This window comes from Sceloporus occidentalis, unplaced genomic scaffold, assembly GCF_023333645.1.
Source record: "Sceloporus occidentalis isolate IW3139 unplaced genomic scaffold, rSceOcc1.0.p SCAF_224, whole genome shotgun sequence".
Classification (NCBI taxonomy): domain Eukaryota; kingdom Metazoa; phylum Chordata; class Lepidosauria; order Squamata; family Phrynosomatidae; genus Sceloporus; species Sceloporus occidentalis.
Genome location: NW_028317204.1, coordinates 1,069,818 through 1,092,494, shown reverse-complemented (window position 1 = coordinate 1,092,494; position 22,677 = coordinate 1,069,818). Strand labels below are relative to the sequence as shown.

The 22,677-nt window shown below is 44.4% G+C and overlaps 2 protein-coding genes across 2 annotated transcripts; one reads left to right on the top strand and one right to left on the bottom strand.

The window, feature by feature from the left end:
- Positions 1-1,978: 1,978 nt before the first annotated feature.
- LOC149276933 (2-oxoglutarate and iron-dependent oxygenase JMJD4-like) lies at positions 1,979-6,875 on the bottom strand. The gene is made up of 6 exons (XM_089503256.1): positions 6,647-6,875; positions 6,152-6,317; positions 4,451-4,576; positions 3,368-3,635; positions 2,576-2,722; positions 1,979-2,275 (listed from the first exon to the last, which is right to left on the bottom strand). Exons 1-6 carry the CDS (start codon positions 6,873-6,875, stop codon positions 1,979-1,981), a joined length of 1,233 nt encoding a protein of 410 aa, XP_089359382.1.
- Positions 6,876-8,842: 1,967 nt separating this feature from the next.
- On the top strand, positions 8,843-21,809 carry LOC149276932 (synaptosomal-associated protein 47-like). The gene is made up of 7 exons (XM_089503255.1): positions 8,843-9,342; positions 13,062-13,546; positions 14,522-14,530; positions 15,014-15,042; positions 15,603-15,652; positions 16,706-16,769; positions 21,663-21,809. Exons 1-7 carry the CDS (start codon positions 8,849-8,851, stop codon positions 21,807-21,809), a joined length of 1,278 nt encoding a protein of 425 aa, XP_089359381.1. The 5' UTR covers positions 8,843-8,848.
- The last annotated feature ends 868 nt before the right edge of the window (positions 21,810-22,677 follow it).

Below are 22,677 nucleotides of genomic sequence, written 5' to 3'. Positions count from 1 at the left end.
TAACATTTGCTACGAGAAAACATTATTTTTTTGTGAGGTTGTGCTGGGTTCCTTTAAGGCTTTGTGTAATATACTAGAATGGAGCTCTTTTTGAAAGCCACATTTGTATAGCCTGTAAATATTTATTAATTTATAGTAATCTATTTATTAGTAGAGACACAAACAGAAGAAATATTTTTTTTAAACACAAAAAAAACCCACTAAATAAAATCTGGGCAAAACACTTGTATCTTTAGAAGAGACTTTTCATAAAACCTCTTTTTTGGTTTCGGTTAGAATTTCATAATCTTTAACAAATGGTTTTGTTTTCTGTGTCAATAAAATGGGAGATTTTGGAAATATTAAGATTCAACTTTTTCTTTTATGTAAACCACACAAAAAAATGGAATTTCAGGATGTACCAAATTAAAAACTAAAGATAGAAATAATTATCTAAATATAATTGTTTCCCAAAGTACCATCTTACCCAAGGTTGATTAAAATGCTATCATTACGCCCCAAATTTCAAATAGCTTAAGGGGGCATTTTTGTTGTAAGGGGTATAGTTAGAGGCGTGGCTGGGGCTATTTGTGAGGCATTTAGAAGAATAATGGGGTTTATTTACCCCGTTTAATTTATAAAGCCGTTTCCTGCTGTTTCTATACACATTATCGGGGCTTTTAGGGCAGTAAAACCCTGTGATCCCCTCATACCCCGCAAACATTCTGACCTCCTAGAAAAGAGGGGCATCAGGGGGAGGAGAGAGAGAGATAAAGAGGGGACCCGGGGCATGTGGATTTTTGTATCCATAGTTATTTTGTATCCATAGTACGATTCAGACACTTTACTGCCAGATTGTGAGTTTTTGGGTAGTTTTATTTTTAATGCAATATCTTTGCACGATGAAGAACCGACTCTGGCAAAACTTCTTCCGCACAAAGAGCCGAGTCGCCCCCGCTCCGTTATTTTCTCCGATTAAGAGGAAAGGAAAGAGGTTTCGGATTTGTTTCATGGCTAATTACAATTTCAAATCAAATCGCAGAAAAATCTAAACTACAGAAACCGACGTTAATTGCGATCTCAGAAGGCAGCAATTAATTGGCTCTGTTAGCGGCTGCCGGCGCGGCTAAGGTCACGGCTCCAATTTACTCGAGGGATTGTGTAACGCGGGAACGGGATCCGACGGCTAAGCCTCGCGCGACACGGATAACGATCCGTCCCGGAGACTGTATCCTCCGCTATCCGAGGAAAAGATTAAAGCAGATCTGTGACTTAACCGAGTTCTACATGTTCCGGGTCCATACAGTAAGCAACCCAATGTAACGGCGTTTACCGATTGAAAAAGGAAACCTACATACATGAGAAACCTCCCTTATGTGTATATCAGCATCTGCGTGATTATTCCTCCCCGTTACGTTATCTCGTGTGTGTGTGTGTGTGTTAGATAGATATATATATACACACACACACACACACACACACACACACACTGCGTTGCCCGGTCGTTGGCTAGCTTTCCTGGCCGTGGAGATGGCGTCTGATGGTCTTCTGCGTCTGCCGGTGTCTCTTCGGAAGTAGGGCGTCCCCGCCGCGCACGTCCACTACCTCGCCCCATCAAGCAGCCTGTCGGTAGGTCACGTCTGATTGCGACCACACAATCGTGCACTCGCTCGCGGTCACATGACTTCACCGACCCCTGGCAGACCTCTTGTAACCTGCCATGAACGCCATTTCAGCCTCGTGCCTCCGGTATCTCGTTGCGCTTCGTTGGCGTCCCGGTCCTGCGCGGCTTCTTGATTTGGATTTAGCGACTCCGGTTCTGACTCGGCTACGCTTTGTGACCTCACCCGTCTCTGCATTAAGTTGGAATGATGACAGAGCACCCCCCCCCCCTTAAGAGAGCGCCGTGTCCCATTACCTCTATGACGTTTAAATTCGCAGCACGGAACTCCCAGGGTGTTTTACATCGTAACGATGTTATTATCGAACGCGGGGAGGACTAAGCGTAGGTTTTCAGCCGCCGCATTAATTCGTCGGGACGCGGGGACAGAGGCTCTCTGTCCAGTTTTTGAAAGTCTTCATCGCCCAACATTAGCGTTAAAATTTCGGCGGCCTTCTTCAGATCGAACGCGGCGTGTTGGGGTCCCGGGAGCGTCGGATCGCAGCCGGCCGAGCTTTCTTCAGAGACGCCGTCTCCGCTAGAATTCTGCAAAACTCCAATACGATTTTCTGTGATTATCTTAATGAAACTGTAGAATTCTTTATAGTCGATTCCGGTGCAAGATTTCATGATTACCTGAAAATTCAAGAAAAAGACTGAATATTAAAAACACAGAGGCAGATCGGCCCCATCCGGCCCCCGTCTAGTCGCCCGTTTCTCCTGCTGGTCGTTGGTCTCGTCTTAGATTCAGGAGCCGTATGTCTATCCCATGCATGTTTAATCCCCTCGCTGTATTACCCTCTACCACCTCTGCTGGGAGGCTGTTCCATTTAACTACCCCCTCTCAGTAAAACCTACAATCTATTATACTGGTGTATAGTTCTCAATAGACACTCAGGGGCATGAGCGTAAAGAGAGGAGCGGGGTATTATCTACCTGGCAGTGCCCATGCCAGTCCTCCATGGTGTCTTCCCACTGGCCGATCTCCGCGTGAACTGCTTCCAGCTCTCCTTGGAGGAATTTCCACATGAGCAGCACATTGCAGCCGTTCACCCAGTTGTGGTTGATGGAAATCGTGTCTTCCTAGAAATAAAGAAACCGGTATTATTATTATTTATTGATTTCATTGGGTTTCTCGTAGGATATAACGTGTCTCCAATCGCATGGCCAACGAGTTATTATTGTCAGTGTTTCTCTTTAAGGAGAATAAAAACAAAAGTTAAAAGCAGTCTTTTTTACCCCATTTGTAGTTTTTGCCCCCATAATATTCTGTTTTCAGGCAGCTGCATATCAGCCATTTGTATGATTCTCGCTCTGTTATCCGATCCCCGATCTACTAAACCCCCCGACTCCTTATCATACTGCCTGTGGGGAACAATAGAATGCCTCAGTCTTAATCACCCAGCTGGACACTCTGACTAATGAAAGTCTATGGAGGAACGGACTTCATTAGCATCGCCATAAAGCATCAGCTCAGTGTGGTGTTTGAGCCAGGAAAGTCACCAGTGCTGGGGGGGTTACTGTATACAGCGCTGGGGGTTATATTACTGTATACAGCGCTGGGGGTTATATTACTGTATACAGCGCTTGGGGTTATATTACTGTATACAGCGCTGGGGGGTTATCCACGTGGAGAAAATATATTTTTTACTGGGATTTCCTCTTTAATGCTATAAAGTATGTAAAGTTATTTTTTTGTGCCATTTGCTGACCCCGCGTTCTCCTCACCAAGTTGTACACCTGGTGGTGCCAGCCGCTCGGAACGAAGATCATCTGCCCCGGTTCCTGTATGACGCTGAGGGGCGCGCAGCACTTGTGTGCGTTTGGGTACAAGCCGAGATCGTGAAGCGGAGCCGAAGTCACGTCGTACGGCAGGTTCCCGTGACGGTCCCGGAGATGCTCCTCCTGCCCCGGGGGGAACAGCAGCCATTTCTTACGACCGCAGACGTTGGCCGACCAACTGAACGAGCGAAAGACATCGGCGTGGAACGGGGTCCTGGACCCAAAGAAAGAAAAAAAAACATGATGGGTTACTGAAAAAAGCGCATAACGGAAAAAAATGACTTCTGACTTTTAATAACGGTTACTTTATATTAAACTTAAGAGACTCCGCCTCGCCGCCGTTTCAGGCGGTAATTATTGACGCACCATTTAGTAGAAGTACATTTATTTATCAAAAACTACCGATAGGTCGTGCTTATAGGCTGGACATCGTTATTGCCCTTCCGACGTGTCGCTCGTTTTTATCTCAAGCGCTACGGTATTTGATGGCGCTATATAAAACAATAAATAATAATAATAATAATAATAATAGGAGAAGAATGTGATGACTGCCATCTACTGGTCAGAATGGAGAATAACACCAAACGCTGGAAATAGTCCTGAGTTTTTAGAAGATATCGCGATCCTTCCGTGTCCAAAACATTAACAGAAAAAAATAAAGAGGGTGGAAGCAGCTCTTGGAGGTCTAAGCGACTCTACATCCTGTTCAATTAATTAAGAAACATAGAATGTGATCGGCCCCAACTGGCCCACCTAGACTGCCCGTTATCATTGCTGTAAAGACTCAAACCTTAATCAGTCGTCGGTCTCGTCTTAGACTCAGGAGCCGTATGTCTATCCCATGCATGTTTAATACCCTCACTGTATTACCCTCTACCACTTCTGCTGGGACGCTGTTCCATTTATCTACCACCCTCACGGTAAAGATAAAAAAAACACATTGTTTAGACCTTGTGAAGAGTTTATCTCCTTTGGAAGCAATACAGAATTATTAATTTTTATGGTAAAGGAGCAGGAAATCGGACGTACCAAGAACCTTTGGGTCCCATGTAGACAAAGCGATAGTCGTCTCCATCAATGAAGTCCCAATATTCGTTCAGCCAATCCGAAGAGAAATACTCGGGAGTGCTGTACACAGCGCGGTCTGGGAACTCCCTAGAGAGGGAAGGAAGGGCCATCAATGCAACTGCGGGGTTATTTCATTAAAGGGGAATCTCTCTCCCCTACACAGCGGCGGTGTTGAAGAATAGGGAGCCATGATGTCACCCAGGTGAGAAGATAAAGAAAGTCAGAAAGCTCCATCAGGGAAATAGAATTCCTTTAGTCCGCTCTGCCTCGCCAGTGATGTGCGAAAGGAGGAACTTCGTACACTCTGCGGTTCAAAGGCTTGGGGTCACATAGAAATGTCTTTGCATTGGAAGAAAAATACATTTTCCCCGTTAAAATAACATGAAAGTAATCAGAAATCCAGCGCGAACGGGGTTAACGGTGTAAAGGGCTATTGTGGCTGAATTTTAATGGAATCTTTTTCATAGGTGTACAGAGGCCCTTTATCACTCCCATCACTCCTGTGTTCCAATGGCCCTTTATCACTCCCATCACTCCTGTGTTCCAATGGCCCTTTATCACTCCCATCACTCCTGTGTTCCAATGGCCCTTTATCACTCCCATCACTCCTGTGTTCCAATGGCCCTTTATCACTCCCATCGCTCCTGTGTTCCAATGGCCCTTTATCACTCCCATCACTCCTGGGTTCCAATGGCCCTTTATCACCCCCATCACTCCTGTGTTCCAATGGCCCTTTATCACCCCCATCACTCCTGTGTTCCAATGGCCCTTTATCACTCCCATCACTCCTGGGTTCCAATGGCCCTTTATCACTCCCATCGCTCCTGTGTTCCAATGGCCCTTTATCACTCCCATCGCTCCTGTGTTCCAATGGCCCTTTATCACTCCCATCGCTCCTGTGTTCCAATGGCCCTTTATCACTCCCATCACTCCTGGGTTCCAATGGCCCTTTATCACCCCCATCACTCCTGTGTTCCAATGGCCCTTTATCACTCCCATCACTCCTGGGTTCCAATGGCCCTTTATCACTCCCATCACTCCTGTGTTCCAATGGCCCTTTATCACTCCCATCACTCCTGTGTTCCAATGGCCCTTTATCACTCCCATCACTCCTGTGTTCCAATGGCCCATTATCAGTCCCATCACTCCTGGGTTCCAATGGCCCTTTATCACTCCCATCACTCCTGGGTTCCAATGGCCCTTTATCACTCCCATCACTCCTGTGTTCCAATGGCCCTTTATCACTCCCATCACTCCTGGGTTCCAATGGCCCTTTATCACTCCCATCACTCCTGGGTTCCAATGGCCCTTTATCACTCTCATCACTCCTGGGTTCCAATGGCACGTTGTGTTCGCGGATCCAAGTTTAAGAGGCCAGAAGTTTTTGTGTTTTCCATGACCCCAAACTCTTGAACGGCTGTGTCTGCTGTTTATGATAATACCCCTTCAAATGCGCCATTTTACCCCCTCTGCTGAATTTCACACTTTTATAACTAAAGGCAACATTGGAAACATCATTTTGGAAGCCCAGACCTCTTTCAGAAACAATTATTGGCTGTGATTGGCTGTTGCCATAGAAGCAAGTAAATAATTTGTCACAAACATGAAACAGAAGCTGGTATTGACTGTGAAGGCTTGGGGGGGGTTCACTTGATCGTGTACCTGCGCATGTGCCAGTCTTTCAGATACAGACACCCCCTGGGAGAGCGGCAGCCGTTCTCAGAGTAATCCCTCCAGTATTTGATGTACTCCCGCAGCGGGATCTGCTCCTTGGGATTGGAATTATACTCTTTAATGCCACAGTTTGCCACGGGAACAACTGCGTCTCCTGCGAGAAATATAGAAAAATACACTAAACTGCGCAATTTAGTGATCGGAACCCAAACGCTCCCACGCAGAAAAAAATAATAATAATTTCTTCTAAAAATCATCCAGGGAGTTGGATTTTTTTAAATATTTTGTAGTAAATAATGTGGATTTATATTTATGATGATTAGATGTTTTTGGATTTTTTTTGTTTTACAAAAGGGGGAAAAATCTACAAATTAATTTGCATGCAGGGGGCTGCGCATGCTAAAGAGACAACACCTAGTTTTCACTTTATCTGCATTTTATATATAAATATATATTTTTACACTAAGGACCGAGTGCTGTTACCAAAGTTCTGCAGCAGGTGGTCCCAGTCCGGTCGGCCCCCAGAGGTGACCCAATCTCCACGGCAGCCCCAGCTTTCGGTGAACTTGGCAGAGAAGAGGCACGGAGTGTTGGTGATCAAATACTGGTGGAAGAAGTCGCTGTAGGCGAATGATTCCGGATCTTCGATGAAGTCGATCTGACGGCTGCCTCTGGGGCAGATCTGGGGCTTTTCCGGCAACTTTGTATCCATGAGCCGCCCCTCCGATTTACCCCGAGATCCTTCACCGCCTGCAATATATATATATATATATATATATATATATATATATATATATATATATATATACACACACACACACACATTTATATATACGCCAGATCATACGATGTAATAACAGATAATTCCATTGGTCAATTTGTCGACATCAGTTACAGATAGATAGAACAGGCTGCCATTGCTCACTTAGATTAACTCTTTCAAGGTTGTCTGTTTTGTACCCCCAAAAGAGAAGGCTGTTCCACCATAGTGACGATGGGCTTTTATTTTCAAGAGGCCACTGATAACCTCTTTTTCAGGGTGCCTTCTTAGTCAAGGGGCATTTTGTGTTTTAGGGGGTGTGGTTAAGGGCGGGGCTTTACTGACACTTTTTACGTGACAGTTTGTACCCCGTTGCTGGGTGTTTTAGTGGGGCATGTAGAAGAATAATGGGTTTAATTTATTAACCCATTTCCTGCTGTTTCTATACACATTATCGGGGCTTTTAGGGCTGTAGAACCCTGCGATCCCCTCATACCCAGCAAACATTCTGACCTCCTAGAAACGAGGAGCATCAGGGGAGGAGAGAGGGACTGGGTAAACTGAACAGGGACACTTTGCAGGTATATACACATATTACTAGCCAAAGCAGCACCTCTGGGACAGACTTCTGCAGTAGTATTAGGATCTCTCTCAGCTATGGGGGGGTTTCAATGACCAGAAACAGAGTTTTGTTTTAATCTTATCTTTTTTTGGGGTGGTTTCTTGTATATTAATTAATTTCATTAACTTAAAATTATTAGAAATATAAAAATAAAAGTAAAATCCACAACAAACTGCTACACACCGAACAGCCGGGGTAGATGTCGGTATATCAAAATATTACCTGATCTCCTGTTCCAATTACTGGTTTCTGCCCGAGACCAATTTCAGGCGCGCACACCTCGTCACGTGATCGCAGAGAGCCCGTGCGCTCCGCTCTTTCACTTCCTCTGCTTCTCACCGTAGAGCTCTACAGTGTAGAGCTATAATGCGAAACCTTCTAGTGTGTCTTTATCTCGGAGCCATTTTGTTGGAGCCAATTGCTGTGACGGGAAGAAATCAATGGACACAGAAGATATGGCCGCTGTTCGGGGGACACTGTACATTGACTGCAACCAACCTCTGCTCTAGTGATTATAACATCATTCCAGGAACCAAGGCATTGTTTTTGTGTAAAGCTCTGCTGCAGTAATACCCGGAGCCACGAAACGCCAGGGGCAGTTATATGAAGGGCCGGTATCCCAGAGGCAGTAATATTAAGGGGCATTATCCCTGGGATAGTTATACAAAGGGGCAGTAATATCAAGGGCCAATATCCCAGGGGTAGTAATATAAGGGAGCAGTTATATGAAGGACCGGTATCCCTGGGTCAGTAATATCAAGGGCTAGTATCCCAAGATTATTGTATTAGGGCCACTATCCCAGGGGCAGTATATTAGGCCCCACCATTTAAAGGGGTATTAATATCAGGGGCCGGTACATATTTACACCTGGAATCTCATTATTAACATATAACGGAGCAGGTGAGTGCCCCTCTGTGTCATGTCTCATTGGGGCTTTGGGTAAAAGCATCTTTTGCAAGGTTTTTTACCCCAGTGTTGGGGTTTCACAGGGTTCTTACCCCAATATCATGGTCGCACGGTCAGGAGACACCTCCTCCATATTCTCCTCCGATTTAATGATATCTGAGCATCCTGATTGCTTCTTTTCTCCCTGCTATATCACAGCTGGAGTCCCTGCTTGAATACAGGTGACTTCCTTTAGAAAATCTTTCCATAAGGGCCTTAGCGGGCCTTTATATGAGTTTCTATGTTTCCGGTTTGAGTTTCCTTGACGATCTGACCATCCACTATATGTCTTTTTTTTTTTTTTTTTTTCCTTTTAGAATACGGAGATCTGGTCCGAACATCGCGACAGAGGAACCGATGAACAAGGAGGTCTGTGTCCAGAGCTGGCCATGTTCCTATTTCCTGACCGGCGAAAGGCGATGGATTCCCGGAAGGCTGTCGCTGACTCCTTCGCGGCTGCACTTCAGAGCTGACAACGCCGACGAATACCTGGTGAGCTTCCACCTGTCCGGCATCTGCGAGGTTAAGAAGGAGTCCTCGAGCTACATCTTCAGCTCCATCACCGTGCTGGAGAAGGACCAAGCCAAGCATTGGTTCAGCTCCATCCAACCCAACAGGAACGTTGTCTTCAATGTCCTCGAGCATTTCTGGAGGGAGCAGTTACTGTCGTCCGAAGGATCGCGGGACGCGGCTCCCAAATCATCTAAAGGGCGCGAGCTCATTAACATTGTTTCCGGGTCCCAGAAGCGGATGGAGGACACCACTCAGGTCCTTCACCACCAGGGAAAGCAGTTCGAGGACATTATGAAAGGCTTGAATAAGATCGAAGGGGACATGGATACTGCTGGCAGGTGACGTCACCGACTCCTATTTATAAGGTTCTCAAGTCTCGTACGTACGCCCTACTGTTCAAAAGTTTGGGGTCACTTAAAAATATCCTTGTTTTTAAAAGAAAAGCAGATTTGTTCCATTAAAATAACATGAAATCCAGCGCAGACGGGGTTAATGTTGTAAATGACTATGGTAGCTGGAAATGGCTGATTTTTAATGGAATCTCTTCATAGGTGTACGGAGGCCCTTTATCACTCCCATCACTCCTGTGTTCCAACGGCCCTTTATCACTCCCATCACTCCTATCACTCCTGTGCTCCAATGGCCCTTTATCACTCCCATCACTCCTGTGCTCCAATGGCCCTTTATCACTCCCATCACTCCTGTGCTCCAATGGCCCTTTATCACTCCCATCACTCCTGTGCTCCAATGGCCCTTTATCACTCCCATCACTCCTGTGCTCCAATGGCCCTTTATCACTCCCATCACTCCTGTGTTCCAATGGCCCTTTATCACTCCCATCACTCCTGTGCTCCAATGGCCCTTTATCACTCCCATCACTCCTGTGTTCCAATGGCCCTTTATCACTCCCATCACTCCTGTGCTCCAATGGCCCTTTATCACTCCCATCACTCCTGGGTTCCAATGGCCCTTTATCACTCCCATCACTCCTGTGCTCCAATGGCCCTTTATCACTCCCATCACTCCTGTGTTCCAATGGCCCTTTATCACTCCCATCACTCCTGTGCTCCAATGGCCCTTTATCACTCCCATCACTCCTGTGTTCCAATGGCCCTTTATCACTCCCATCACTCCTGTGCTCCAATGGCCCTTTATCACTCCCATCACTCCTGTGTTCCAATGGCACGTTGTGTTCACCGATCCAAGAAATTTCCTTGTTTTCCATAAAAAAGCCGAGTGACCCCAAACCTTTGAATGGTTGTGTATGTATATTTTTCTTTCTTTCTTTCTTTCTTTCTTTCGGTTCATTTTCCAAACCAGTTTTTTCTCTATTGGAAACAAGGCAAATAATGTGCTATTACTGGGAAGGTGTTCGCCCCTATTGGGAATTATGTTTCTATCGCTGCTTTATGTTCAGCAGGGTTGGTAGAAGCACCCTTGAGATCCTCTGATCTCCCATGACTGGCCCCAAAGTTAAATCCATGATGGGATAAAGGACGGAAGGGAATTTATTTCAAAGGAGGAGAAAAATTACAACAAGAGAGCGGAATCCAACGCTAGAGAGTCAGAGACTGAGATGGAACGGAAGTTTTACTTTACTGAGAGGGTGGTAGATACGTGGAACAGCCTCCCAGCAGTGGTGGTAGAGGCTAATAAAGTGAGGGGGTTAGACATATGGCTCCTGAGCACAGCAGGAGAAACGGGCAGTCTAGACGGGAGCCGAATGGGGCCGATCTACTGGTAAATTAGCGGGCAGGTGTCTATTCTTCTGGCTCTGCCCTATCAGCACACCGGTGTCTGGATTAGAATTGTCGGGGGTGTATATGGGTGTCGGTGTCATGGCCGCCGCGACCCCTAGCGGAACTTTGATTATTTAGAATGTTCCGGCTTTTCCTGAGCTTTCGGGAGATGCTTCGGGAGAGTTTCCCTCAACGCGACTTCATTATCCTACCAACCCTTCCAAAGAAAATATTGACCTGAATTTAAAAGGCTTCCTCCCTATTAAAATCTGTAAAGCGTAGCAGCTGCCTCTTGTTTAATAAGGGTTTGTGAAGTTTAAGGCCCCCCCCCCCCGATAAATTAACCCCTTGGCACCCGGGGAACATGCTGCATTTTATAGGCTTACGTCGGAAGCGCTGAAACTGGGGCGAGAAACGTTAAATCGAAATAATGAATCATCTGTTGTATGATGTCATTTCTTTGGCTGTTTAAAAGGAACAACCTCATTATTCAAGTCTCAAGACTTGGTTTTTTTTTTCCCTCTTGATCCTGTTTATGACTGTTTTTAGTGTCTTGGAGGATTTGGTGGTGGACGGGGGTTTCCTTGAGCCGTAAAAGAAACACTTCACTATATCACTGGAGATGCTGACTTTATTAGAACTATCAAAATGGCCAAATTTCCATGCAAAATGTTCAAAACAGAACCCCCCACCTCATGTATTTATAAATAATGGGACATAATGTAAATTTAAAGGGACCTCTCACATATTATATGAGTGAACCCTTCGTGACCACATGGATGTACCGGTACGTCCTGACTTTGTCACACTTGCAGAAACATCTCCCCGCAGCTACCCTGGACATCAGGCTGCCTGTTAACATTGCTGGCTTCCTGCTGACCAATCGCTTGTAATGGCACGAGCGCCGCTGCGCTGTTACCGGAAGGTCACTGGAGGACAGCCCCCTGCTGGCTGATCGCGCGCAGTGCAATCGGCAAGGAAAGTTTATGGAGCCCTGCTTGCTGATCACAGTGTGATCAGTGCGGGTGAGATCAGAGGGAAGAACAATGTTTCTCCCTCGACCCTCAAAGGGAAAAAGTAATGAATAAATAAATTAGAGGAAAAAAAAGCCCTGACATTGCCCTGGCACTACATGTAAAAAGTATAACCCCCCCTGTTCATTACCACTAAATGCCTTAAACCAGAAGTATTACAAATAATAAAAGTACTAAGTAATCCCTAATGTAAGGGATAAAAATATATATATGTGTGGGGTATGTCTGTAGTCAGGGGATATTACCGAACTTTGGGTAGTTATGGGTAAATTGGGTAATTATTCATCATTGGCACCTATTGTGTAGAAGAAATTCAAAGCGTAATTTTTAAAAATTTTAATAGGATGTAACAATTAGCACATCACGGAACAATTGGGACTTACAGAAAAAACAATGACGTGAGGAGCGCCCTGAACAAAATATTTATGTTTTATTTTTATTTATTTTTATTGAACTATTTTTTATAATTGATATGAAATGAAGGAATAATTTTCAAAATTCAAGTAAGTTAATCAGGAATAATGTTTGTATGAAGTCTGTGCCACCAGGGGGCGCTCTGGTTATTTTATTATTATCTTAAAAATATCTGTTTTCGTTAACAGTAAAAATGAACAGCAGTGTATTAATTTTTTTAAATAATTATTAATTTTGATTTCCGGAATACAGTCACAGGTTAAAGGCTAAAGTGGGGGAGGGGTATAAGAATGTTAATCCAGACCCTACATTACAACATATAACGCATTTTTGTAAATATAGGTGAATACCTTTATTATAATTCTAATCTTTATTTTATTTTTATATAGTATATTAATATATATTTTTTATTTAATATATTTTATTTTTATATATGAATCTTTTTTATTATTTTATATATTATATTAATATACATTTTATTTAATGTATGTTTTTATATATTTTTTATATTATATATTTTTTTATTTAATATATTATATTAATATATATATTTTATTTTTGTGATTGCCTGTTTTTGTTATTTTTCCTTGTAAATACCATGAATATCACTTATATATGCATCAAGATGTACTCGGCGCTTTACAGATTACAGTATAATAGAGGGAAGGAGCAGTAAGTGAAGTTGGGTACGGTGGTCTACGGACATGATGATCGGGGTGTAATAGGTATGATAGGTGGTCCCTTGGTCGTACCGATTACACACTAAGTAGTAGTAGAGAGAATGTGAGCGCACAGATACAGGGGGAAGAGGTAGGTGCAATTAACCAGGGTTTGGTTGCTGAGTCTTGTTAACTCTTTTCCTGTTCACAGGATGTTGTCTATTCTGGAGTCTCCATCTTGGTGGCCGTTTGGCTTCAGGAAGGGTCCCAATCGCGAGCGGGGAAAAGATGCGACCCCCGGCTGTGCTTCTCAGAACCGCGGGAAGGAAGGCATCATCGCGACAATCCCCATAATCTTCTCCCGCAGACCAGACTACAACTTCAAGCCGGGGAAGCTGACCGTATTGGTGTCGGCCCTGGAGATCTCGGACTGTGACTCCCAACTGCTGCATCGCTACGAGAGGGAAGAGGTCGACGACGTCAAGGTCTCCACTGGGTACGATATCTGCGTACGGCAAAGGTTTATTGGAAAACCCGACATCGCCTACCGGATCCTGTCCGCCAAGCTGCCGGACGTCATACCGGTCTTGGAACTGCAGTACAAAAAGAAAATCGAGTTCTTGGAAGAAGCCTTGATGTTTAGCGAGGCGAGGAAACCCTCTCCGGCTAACAGCTCCAGCCCTGTCTATCAAACAGGTATGAAAAGAGCAAGTAACTTTATTAAAGTGACGCTAAACTTTATTCTTAACCCTTAAGGAAATGAGCGCTTTATACATAAATTATAAAATTTTATATATATAGAGAGAGAAGAAACGGGCTCAATATAAGATGACCCTATGAGGAGGCATTTCCGTACAGGAGTGGGGGGGTGGTAGTTGGGGTAGTAATACGGGGTAATTTAATCCATATTTAACGTGTACAGAATCTTGTATACTTGCCTGCCTGTCAGTCTGTGGCTCAGAGGTAAGCAGTGGATCTTTAGGAACTACATGTCCCATGATGCCCAGGCTAAATTAAGCCCGGGGATCATAGAATTTGAAGTCCTCAAATATCCCCCCCCCCCCCCCCATATTTGAACCAGAACTCCTCTCCACTACTTTTGAAGAAGAGCACAGACCGTGGGAGATTGCACTGAAGCGTACAATTTGTGAAGATCTCTCCTTAGTAACATGTTACTGGAGACTCGTTAGGATTGGGAGTGAAAGGAGCCCCAGGAATCTGGCAGATCGGCCCCATCCGGCCCCCGTCTAGTCGCCCGTTTCTCCTGCTGTAAAGACTCAAACCTTAATCATTCGTTGGTCTCGTCTAAGATTCAGGAGCCGTATGTCTATCCCATGCATGTTTAATCCCCTCGCTGTATTACCCTCTACCACTTCTGCTGGGAGTCATCCTCTGATTGCTCTAATCATCCTCAGTTACTCTCCAGCCACACAATCTCCCCTCTGCCGCTGGTTGGTGGACTACTCGTCCTATCATCTCCTGGCTGCCTGGAGGCATTAGAGAAGTTCTGTTCTCTTTGGCCATCTGGACAATGTGCCTGAATGACCCATCGCTCCTGCTAATTGCTCTCACCCCATGCTTCCTCTCTCTCCGCTTTGTTCCGTGAGTCATTTTGTTGATTTTGCTGACACCCGGGGGCCCCACCTGCATTTTTATTGTTATAATCGGAAGCTTCAGGCTGTGGAAATCCTGACGCTTCACAGACCCACCTTTCTGCCGAAAACCCCCTCCAGCTGTGGCTCAGGGGGTGCGATATTCTATGTGGCCACTAGATGGCAGCAGAGCACCTCAGCAAACCCAACGCACGTTACCAGTCACAGCTGATAAAACAGTTAAAGGGACAGTTTCCTGACACCCCCCACTATAGGATACTAATGCCCCCCGTGAGCATTCCTAATTCTCCGAGTGCTTTAATTTTGTTTCAGCAAAGAAAACCCACAGAAGACGCAGAAGATGTAGCCGTTCTGCAGCAGCTGAGCTCCTCCGCTAGGGTCTGACTATTCTTGCCGCTGATTGGCTGTTTGAAGTAGTAGTGGGAGAACTTTCTTGCTGTTGATCTATGTTTCTGCTGCATAATAACATGAATTGCATTAATTAAATAGTCTGAGCCCTGCAACTAAAGTGATAGAAACATAGAACCTGCGGCAGATCGGCCCCTTTCAGTCGTCGGTCTCGTCTTAGATTCAGGAGCCGTATGCCTATCCCATGCAAGTTAAAATTCCCTCACTGGATTAGTCTTTACTACTTCTGCTGGGAGGCTGCTCCATTCATCTATATTTCAGTTTTAAAAAATATGAACAACGAGCCATGTTTACAAAGGAATTCAGAGCCGCACATCGCAATTCTTTATGAGTACCTGTGAATCTGTTAAATAACCCCCCCGCCCGGCACCTCAGGGGTTACGCGGTGGCCGAGCATGGCTTGTAGAAACAAGACCCGAAAGGGTTTCAGTCCATCTGTTTTGCGAGCGGCTGAGGTTGCGTCCCCCCCCCGTCTTCCTCCCGTAACACAGAATGTACCGATGGTCTCCGTTAATGCGAAGCAGAAGGCGGCAGGAACCGCAGCCGGGGAGAATTCCGCACGGAGTGGGCCGCCCCTCGGTCCCAAGCCTCAGGGCGGAGGTGCAGCCTGACAGGAAAGGGTCATCCACCAGGATCCCGCAGTGATGTCAAAAAAACAAGCTCTGCACGCATCACGGCCAGCTGTAACCCTTACGCTGCCTTCCTGCCTCGCACCCCAAAGGGTTAAAGAGACACCATCCAGCATACGCAGGAACAATATAAACCGCCATAAAAAAGTGAAATGCCTGGAAGTTTGTTTTTTATACGCAGATTACATCACTGGGGAAACACAGAATCACCGATTCAGCCCAACTGAACAACACTAGAGGGTCAGAGGCTGAGATTGAGAGGGTGGTGGATAAGTGGAACAGCCTGCCAGCAGAAGTGGTAGAGGGTAATACAGTGAGGGAGTGTAAACATGCATGGGATAGGCATACGACTGATTAAGGGCAGACTAGACGGGCCGAATGGGGCCGATCACAACCCCTCCCCCATCACCCGACGCCCAGAAGTGTTTGTGATCCACGTTTGCACCCATGCTGGCCGTGGCTTAATCCTTCATGTGCTCACATCACCTGCAGCCGTCAGGGCAGTCACACGATGCCGTGGCCCCCCTCCGTTATTAATTAGCCAGCGGGAATTTCCCGCAATAAGTATCGGGTTTTTAATTAGACGGCAGCTGACAGCTCCTTTACAAACATTAACCAGCGCCGCGCCTGCCACTGCCGCTGGCCTTTGAATAGCGCGCCATTTAGGCGACTTGTCCTGTTAATGAATGACTCGTCCTTGTGGTCACAAAAGTCTCCCTGCGGCAACAAACTGATTGATACAATTCCTGCATTTAACCCGCTTCGGCTTCTTGGTTTAAAGGGACAGCAGCCGCCGGGTCCTTTATTATAACATCGCTAGCATTGTTGCTAACAGTTGCATTGGAAGCCTTTAAAAACAAAACCCCCCGGAATGCTTGCCAATCAGCTTCCACCTATGGGCACCTATGGGGAGGAATAATCATGCAGATCCTGAGAAAAGGAAGTTAAGACGGCTGCACATGGACCAAAAAACGATTTTTAGTTTAGTTTTTGGTCCATTGGTCTTCACACAACGAATTTCAGATGACTTTTTCCATTTGAAAACGAAATTCTTTGTCACTCAACCTCACTCAACCTTTTGTGGCAGCCGTGTGCTGTGCATTACCGCGATCGTGGAGCAGGGGGCACTGTGTAACCATGCGCTGTTTTCCTGCAGACTCCTGGTATATCGATGCCATCGTGAGATCCGGGCCCGGGGAAGGCACTCATTCCGACGCGGCGGCTCAAAGTCAGGAAGTCTCCGAATCCGAGGCGCAGGAGCTTCGGAAGGTAACGTAACTGCTTCTAAAATGGAAGTGTAATTTAAGTCACAATTGTATGAAAAGCTGATGAATACAAATCGGAATCTATTTTCCGTGGATACAGCGCATTTTACTGCATGCAGATCGGTGCCGGCGTTCTTTAGTTATTGGAGTTAAAACCTCTGTTTAGCCCCTCCCCGGCTGCCTCTTCTGGAAGCAGGAAGCGTACATCAGTACACTTCCTGCAGATACTCAGCAAAACTCCAATTCTAGACAACCGATCTCCCTTTGAAATCATCAGCAACCAGTCACATGTATGCTGTGTCATAGAATACATAGGATTGGCTGCTGCTACTTCCTAACCAATGGGGGTAATGCCAATGATTCATGGTTTCAGTAGCGGAGCCAGGGGAGGAAGAAAGACTATTACCCCTCAGCCAGGCCGCACCCTGGTGGCTGTTACCCCCTCAGGCAGGCCGGTCCCCAGTGCCTGTTACCCCCTCAGGCAGGCCGGTCCCCAGTGCCTGTTACCCCTTCAGGCAGGCCGGTCCCCAGTGCCTGTTACCCCCTCAGGCAGGCCGGTCCCCAGTGCCTGTTACCCCCTCAGGCAGGCAGGTCCCCAGTACCTGTTACCCCCTCAGCCACACCTGGGTCTCTGCAGAACCCAAAGCTGACGGACAGCTCTGTTCATTTTGCTAGAGATACCCTCCCCTCGGTGTATTTTTTGTGAATGCTGCGTACAGAGATTTTGTATAAATAAATTATTACCCATATGCGTGAAGGAGGAGGCGCCATGGCCTGCGGCCCGATGTAAACACGTGGAAATAATTCGCAGAATACGTCCTTCCCGGATTCTTCATCTAAACCAAACTTCATGATTTTCACAATGGCTTCTGTCCCACGCCAGCCGTTTGTATTCACTTCATATATAACCCGCTTCTGGCTGAAATAAACCCATATTTAATGAATAAAGTGGGATATCAGATGAAAAAATAATAAATAACAGTTTCAGCCGAAGAACTGAAAATCTTTTTTTTTTTTTTTTCTATCATTGTGCCTGCCCGTCACATGCGCAGCAACACATTTATCTCATTGAAATATCCAAGCGCTTGTGGTCGCGTGGGCTGCTCTCCATGAAGCTTATTGATGTTTGGGAAGTCGGCTCAGTTTCTGAGGTCTGCGGGCTGACCCAACGCTAGTAGGTGTAGGAGAGGGTCTGACAATATTCGGAAGGGAGCGCGGTAAATCAATACAGCTTAAAGGGGACCCGTCACAACCCCAAATTCTACCTTTTTACATTTCCGTTACATAACCCAATATAATGCTGTTTACAGATATCGTGCGAAAAAGAAAGTACATCAGGACATAACAATCATCTGTTCTTAGCAGGTCTGATAAATACAACCTTAGATAAACACACGGTGTCATCATTTATTCAACAAAAATAAAGCCAAAATGGAGAAGCCATGTGTGAAAAAACTCAATTGCTTGTAGAACCACCTTTAGCAGAGATAATGGTTTTCTGTATAACTTTTATCAGTCGCTCACATCGTTGTGGAGGATTTTTGGGCCGCTCTCCTTCGGTTCGTTGAGGTTTGAGGGCTTTTGTTTATGTGCAGCTCTCTTAAGGTCCCGCCACAGCATTTCAATCGACTTGAGGTCTGGACGATTTCATCTATTGTCTAGGATTACCATAAACAAAACTTCTATTAAATAAGATCTGTCAAGTTACCATAATTGTAAATGCTTTTAAAAAAATAAATCTCTGATTATTATCTTTTATCAGGATTAAAAAATAACTCAGATGTTTTTTTTCTGCCTACTAAATATGACTTGTCAATAAGAGAAACTGTATAAAAACAAATGATATAACTAAAAAAAAATAAAAAAATAAAAACCAGATGGGGAAAGGGGGGGGGGGAAAGGCAATCAACAGGAGGGTGGATTATAATGTTTTAAAAAATAAAAAACAGTGTGAGTTTAGTCAAAAATTGTTATTGAAATTAAATCTTGTTCATAATTAGGGGGAAAATAATTTACATGATGATTAAGCAAATGATTTAATTTTCAGATTATTTTTATTTTATTTTATTTTAAAAAACATACCTGCCTTTATATTCTGTAAAATATATGTATAATATATATATATAAATACTGTCTTAGTTATAAAAAAAATAATAATAATTAGACTTTACACATTGTGACATTTTATGCACAGTACAGATAACGAGAGTGCCTTCCTAGAAGCAAAAACTTACATTTTACGTTTTTTTATTATTCTAGATAAACCTTTGTAGAAAACCATTAGAGATTTATGATTTTGACGGCATTTTTTGTCACCTAAACAAATTTTTATTTCTAAATGTGACATTTTAATATTTGAAATTTTTTTTTTTTTTTGCTCACATCTGGAATAAAATAAAGAAAACGTAGTGATGAGTAGGCTTTGTGCATCCTCGACTAGACAGCCTGTCATCATTCAGAAATAGCCTTTTTTTTTTTTTTTTTTTTTTTTTTTTTTAATGGTTTGGCCAGACTTCAGACCCCGGGCGTCCTTTCTGGCCATCTGCATGTGGCATTTGTTTGCGTTCGTTTCAGCCAAAAATACGACCCGAGGATTGCAGCAAACGGGCTGCAGTGTCACCCAGAACCGGCAAACCTCGCTAGAATTCCTAGCAAACCACAAGGTAATCGAATAATGACACTTTCACCCACTCCGTAACGTAAACACGGATCTTTAGCGGTGGTTTAGAACGTAGGCGGGTAAACAACTAACCACTGATTCTGTCTCCAGCTGCGGCCGCTTGCATCATACTTCATCATTTAGCGGGTATTGCCCATTCCCGATATGTTTACGCTCCAGGTGGACGCCTGACTGCTGAGCAACAGAAACCAGTAATCGCCTTAAAATATATGGGGTAAGAAGTATTTGCACGTGTTGTGAGCTACGAATGGCCCATAATTGCTCCACACGTTGGGAAAGCTTTCTCTCGGGGGGGGGGGGTACTGTATTCGTAGACCTTAGTCAATGCTAGGGGGTGCCATGTTGAATCGGTATTACTGCTTCCGGGTTTCTGTGGTCATTTGTATACTTTTGTATGGAAACACCTGTTCCCAGATGCAGAAGAGTGGAATTTCTGGAAAAAGGGAGATTTTTTTTTTTGGTGCCCTTGTCTCATGTTCTGAATACTTCAAAGTACTTGATGAGTTGAAAGCCTCACATTTCCCCCCCAAAAATAGTCTTTTATTTTTTCCACTGGAAGAATTTTTGTTTGTGGGATACTGTTACCAGTTCCTATGGAATGTCCACGATGAAGACTGCTGTTTGTCCGACCATCACCAACCGGGTCGTGCAGGGTAGAACGCACACACATGTGCCCACCAGGACAGGCTGAGGCACTTGGAGACCTAATAGGGAATCAGGGCAACTAAACAGAAATGACTTGGCATAAATACTGGTGTTCACAGCTCAGTCCAAGGTGCCCACCTGAATTCAAGAAACGCCAAAGCTATAGCTAAGGGAAACATCTAGCCGTGGCGGCTGAGTCTCCTCTCCAGCGTTCTGTGAATTCTTCTGTTGACTGAATGCGACTTTCTGAATGTAGGGCACTAATCACATCATCCAAAAATCCTACTTATCAAAAAAAAAAAAACCCACCAGAAACAAGTCAATCCTCCCTTTTCATAAAATAACTCACTTTCATATAACTCCAAGTGTGGTTATCTGCCTGTCAATGTCTGTGATAAGCGCAGTTGCACTCCTTCACCACCAGGAGCCGCCTGTTTGTCACAGATAGTCTGCTGAAAAGAAAGAGGACATTTCCATAGAGAGATCACATCATTATCATAAAACAAGCTGAGCTTTTTTTGGCATTCAAACACTTAAAATCGTAATAATCTTACTATAGAATATAACAATAAAGAATATAATAGACATTTTATCTGACATGAGTCTCACCAAGTAATGAATATTAAATAACTTTTTAAGCTTAAAAAATATAATGAAGTACCTTACAGAGAAGCTGCAGCTCCCTGTCTTCTCCCTGGTCTGATGTTTCGTTCCACTGATTGTGATTGGCTGCTTGAAGCAGTTTGGGGGAAACGGCTCGTGGTGGGGGGGGCACACATAAATTTAAAGGGACCACTCAGCTCTAGTACTCATTAAAGCGCAAATGATGTCAGGAGTGTCCCTTTAAGGAACTGTATTTCCCACAAATAACTAAACCGAGAACTGTTTTTTTAAATAAAGTTACAGGCGCAGACTACAGAGACGAGGCGAATTAATAATGTCCCCGATTAAATTCTTGCTTTTAAGTTTCAAACATCAAACGGCGGCCCAATTGTACCGTAACTAATCACCGAGAAGGTTGCGTCCAAGAACGCAGAGCAAAGCGATGTCACCTTTAAAGTGTTTGATGGGGGTAACTGTTTCCCACCCCCAGCCTTCCCCCTTATCTGATTAATATATGTAATAAAGCCATTACGTTTGGGTCGCTGGCCGACGGCGGCACTTGAGTCGCTCCGATATCTCGGCTGTTTCTTTGTAGTAGGAGTTTGGCCTTGATTTAGGGACCGGCGTAGGTAGCATTACGGGGGAACAATGCTCGTCTATCTAAATTGACGTAATAACCCATGCCAAAAAAGTGATTTTTTTTTTTTTCCCTTAACAACCGTAACTTCTGTTCGGGATTCAAAATTAAGTTCATCGTGTTATATATAAAATATAATTTATAACAGTCACTGATTTAAACATGAAACGATATCCGTATTAATTAATTAATTGTTAGTATTAAAGGGATATTTTACTTAACTGAGAGGGTGGTAGATCAGGGGAACAGCTTCCCGGCAGAAATGGTAGAGGCGAACCGCTGAAATAATCACAGCTTCTCTTTAAAAGAAAATAAATGTTCTTCTCTTGCAGATGCTTACGAAGCTGAAATGTATCGCTCTGGAAGCAGAGGAAGAGTTGGAGAGACAGGACGAGACTTTGGAGGAGATCAGCTCGTCCACGGACAAGGCCATCACCAATATCGACAAACAGAACCGACGGATGAGGAAGCTGTTGTAGGAACCTGCGCTGCTTTTTAATAATATTAATAAAAGTTACTTAAAGGGACAGCACCAGGACGCGCAGAAATCAATGGATTTAAAGGGAAAAGTACATGAATCACTTTAAACCTAAAGCGCAAGCTACGTAGGACGTACGTAACCAGCAATACGCGCTCAGACAGCACTGTGACTGATAAACCAATAGTTTAAGTGAAATTTCTCACGAGCCAATGGGCAGCCGTTTTTCTTCCCCCTCCCCCGAGGAACTCTCGGGTGTTGAAGAGAACATGCTTAGGAAAATCTATTATGAGATCAGCCGGCTAGCATGCTGGGAACAGACCCGCTACTAAGCAAGCAGCGATCAGTGATTGGGACATCACAGGTGCCCTACTGTTCTCCACCCCCCTCCCCTCCAAAAAAAACAAATTAAGAGACAAAGACCCACGTAGTTATTTAACCCCTTCTTTTGTGTTCCCGCAGAGCACTGTGACGTTAACTTTCACCTGAATGGGCTATATGTAAAGTTTAAAATATTTACATATTGATTGTTCTCCATGTAGCAAGTTATTATATAAAAAGTCTTGGGGCCGGTGAGAAAAGATTTTTCCATTTTTTTTTTATTCCCTAGAAGTATATTGTTATAGCTGCTATGGGTATCAAGGGATTTTCACATAGATGGACCTATGGAACACGTAGCATGATTAGGAGGCATGTTTCTAAAATATCGACTGTCCGTACCGGCAAACATTTCATGTGTACAAACATAGGGACTGTCCTGCAAAAAATGAATAGTTCGCAGGTATGCATGTGTATCAAATCAGCTGTAAGCAGAGGTTTCCGCCATTGTGTTTGTGTAAGTAGTTTTACTATTTGGAGTTAATATGTTG

Bases quoted from the DNA above. Each gene is read 5' to 3' on its own strand.
- LOC149276932 (XM_089503255.1), top strand. From the start codon at position 8,849: ATGAACAAGGAGGTCTGTGTCCAGAGCTGGCCATGTTCCTATTTCCTG. The intron at 9,343-13,061 runs GTGACGTCACCG...TCCTGTTCACAG, and splicing joins GACATGGATACTGCTGGCAG to GATGTTGTCTATTCTGGAGT. The intron at 15,043-15,602 runs GTATGCCTATCC...AGGGTTAAAGAG, and splicing joins TCGTCTTAGATTCAGGAGCC to ACACCATCCAGCATACGCAG.
- LOC149276933 (XM_089503256.1), bottom strand. From the start codon at position 6,875: ATGGATACAAAGTTGCCGGAAAAGCCCCAGATCTGCCCCAGAGGCAGC. The intron at 4,577-6,151 runs GTACACGATCAA...TTCCCTCTCTAG, and splicing joins AAAGACTGGCACATGCGCAG to GGAGTTCCCAGACCGCGCTG. The intron at 2,276-2,575 runs GTAGATAATACC...TTGAATTTTCAG, and splicing joins ACTGGCATGGGCACTGCCAG to GTAATCATGAAATCTTGCAC.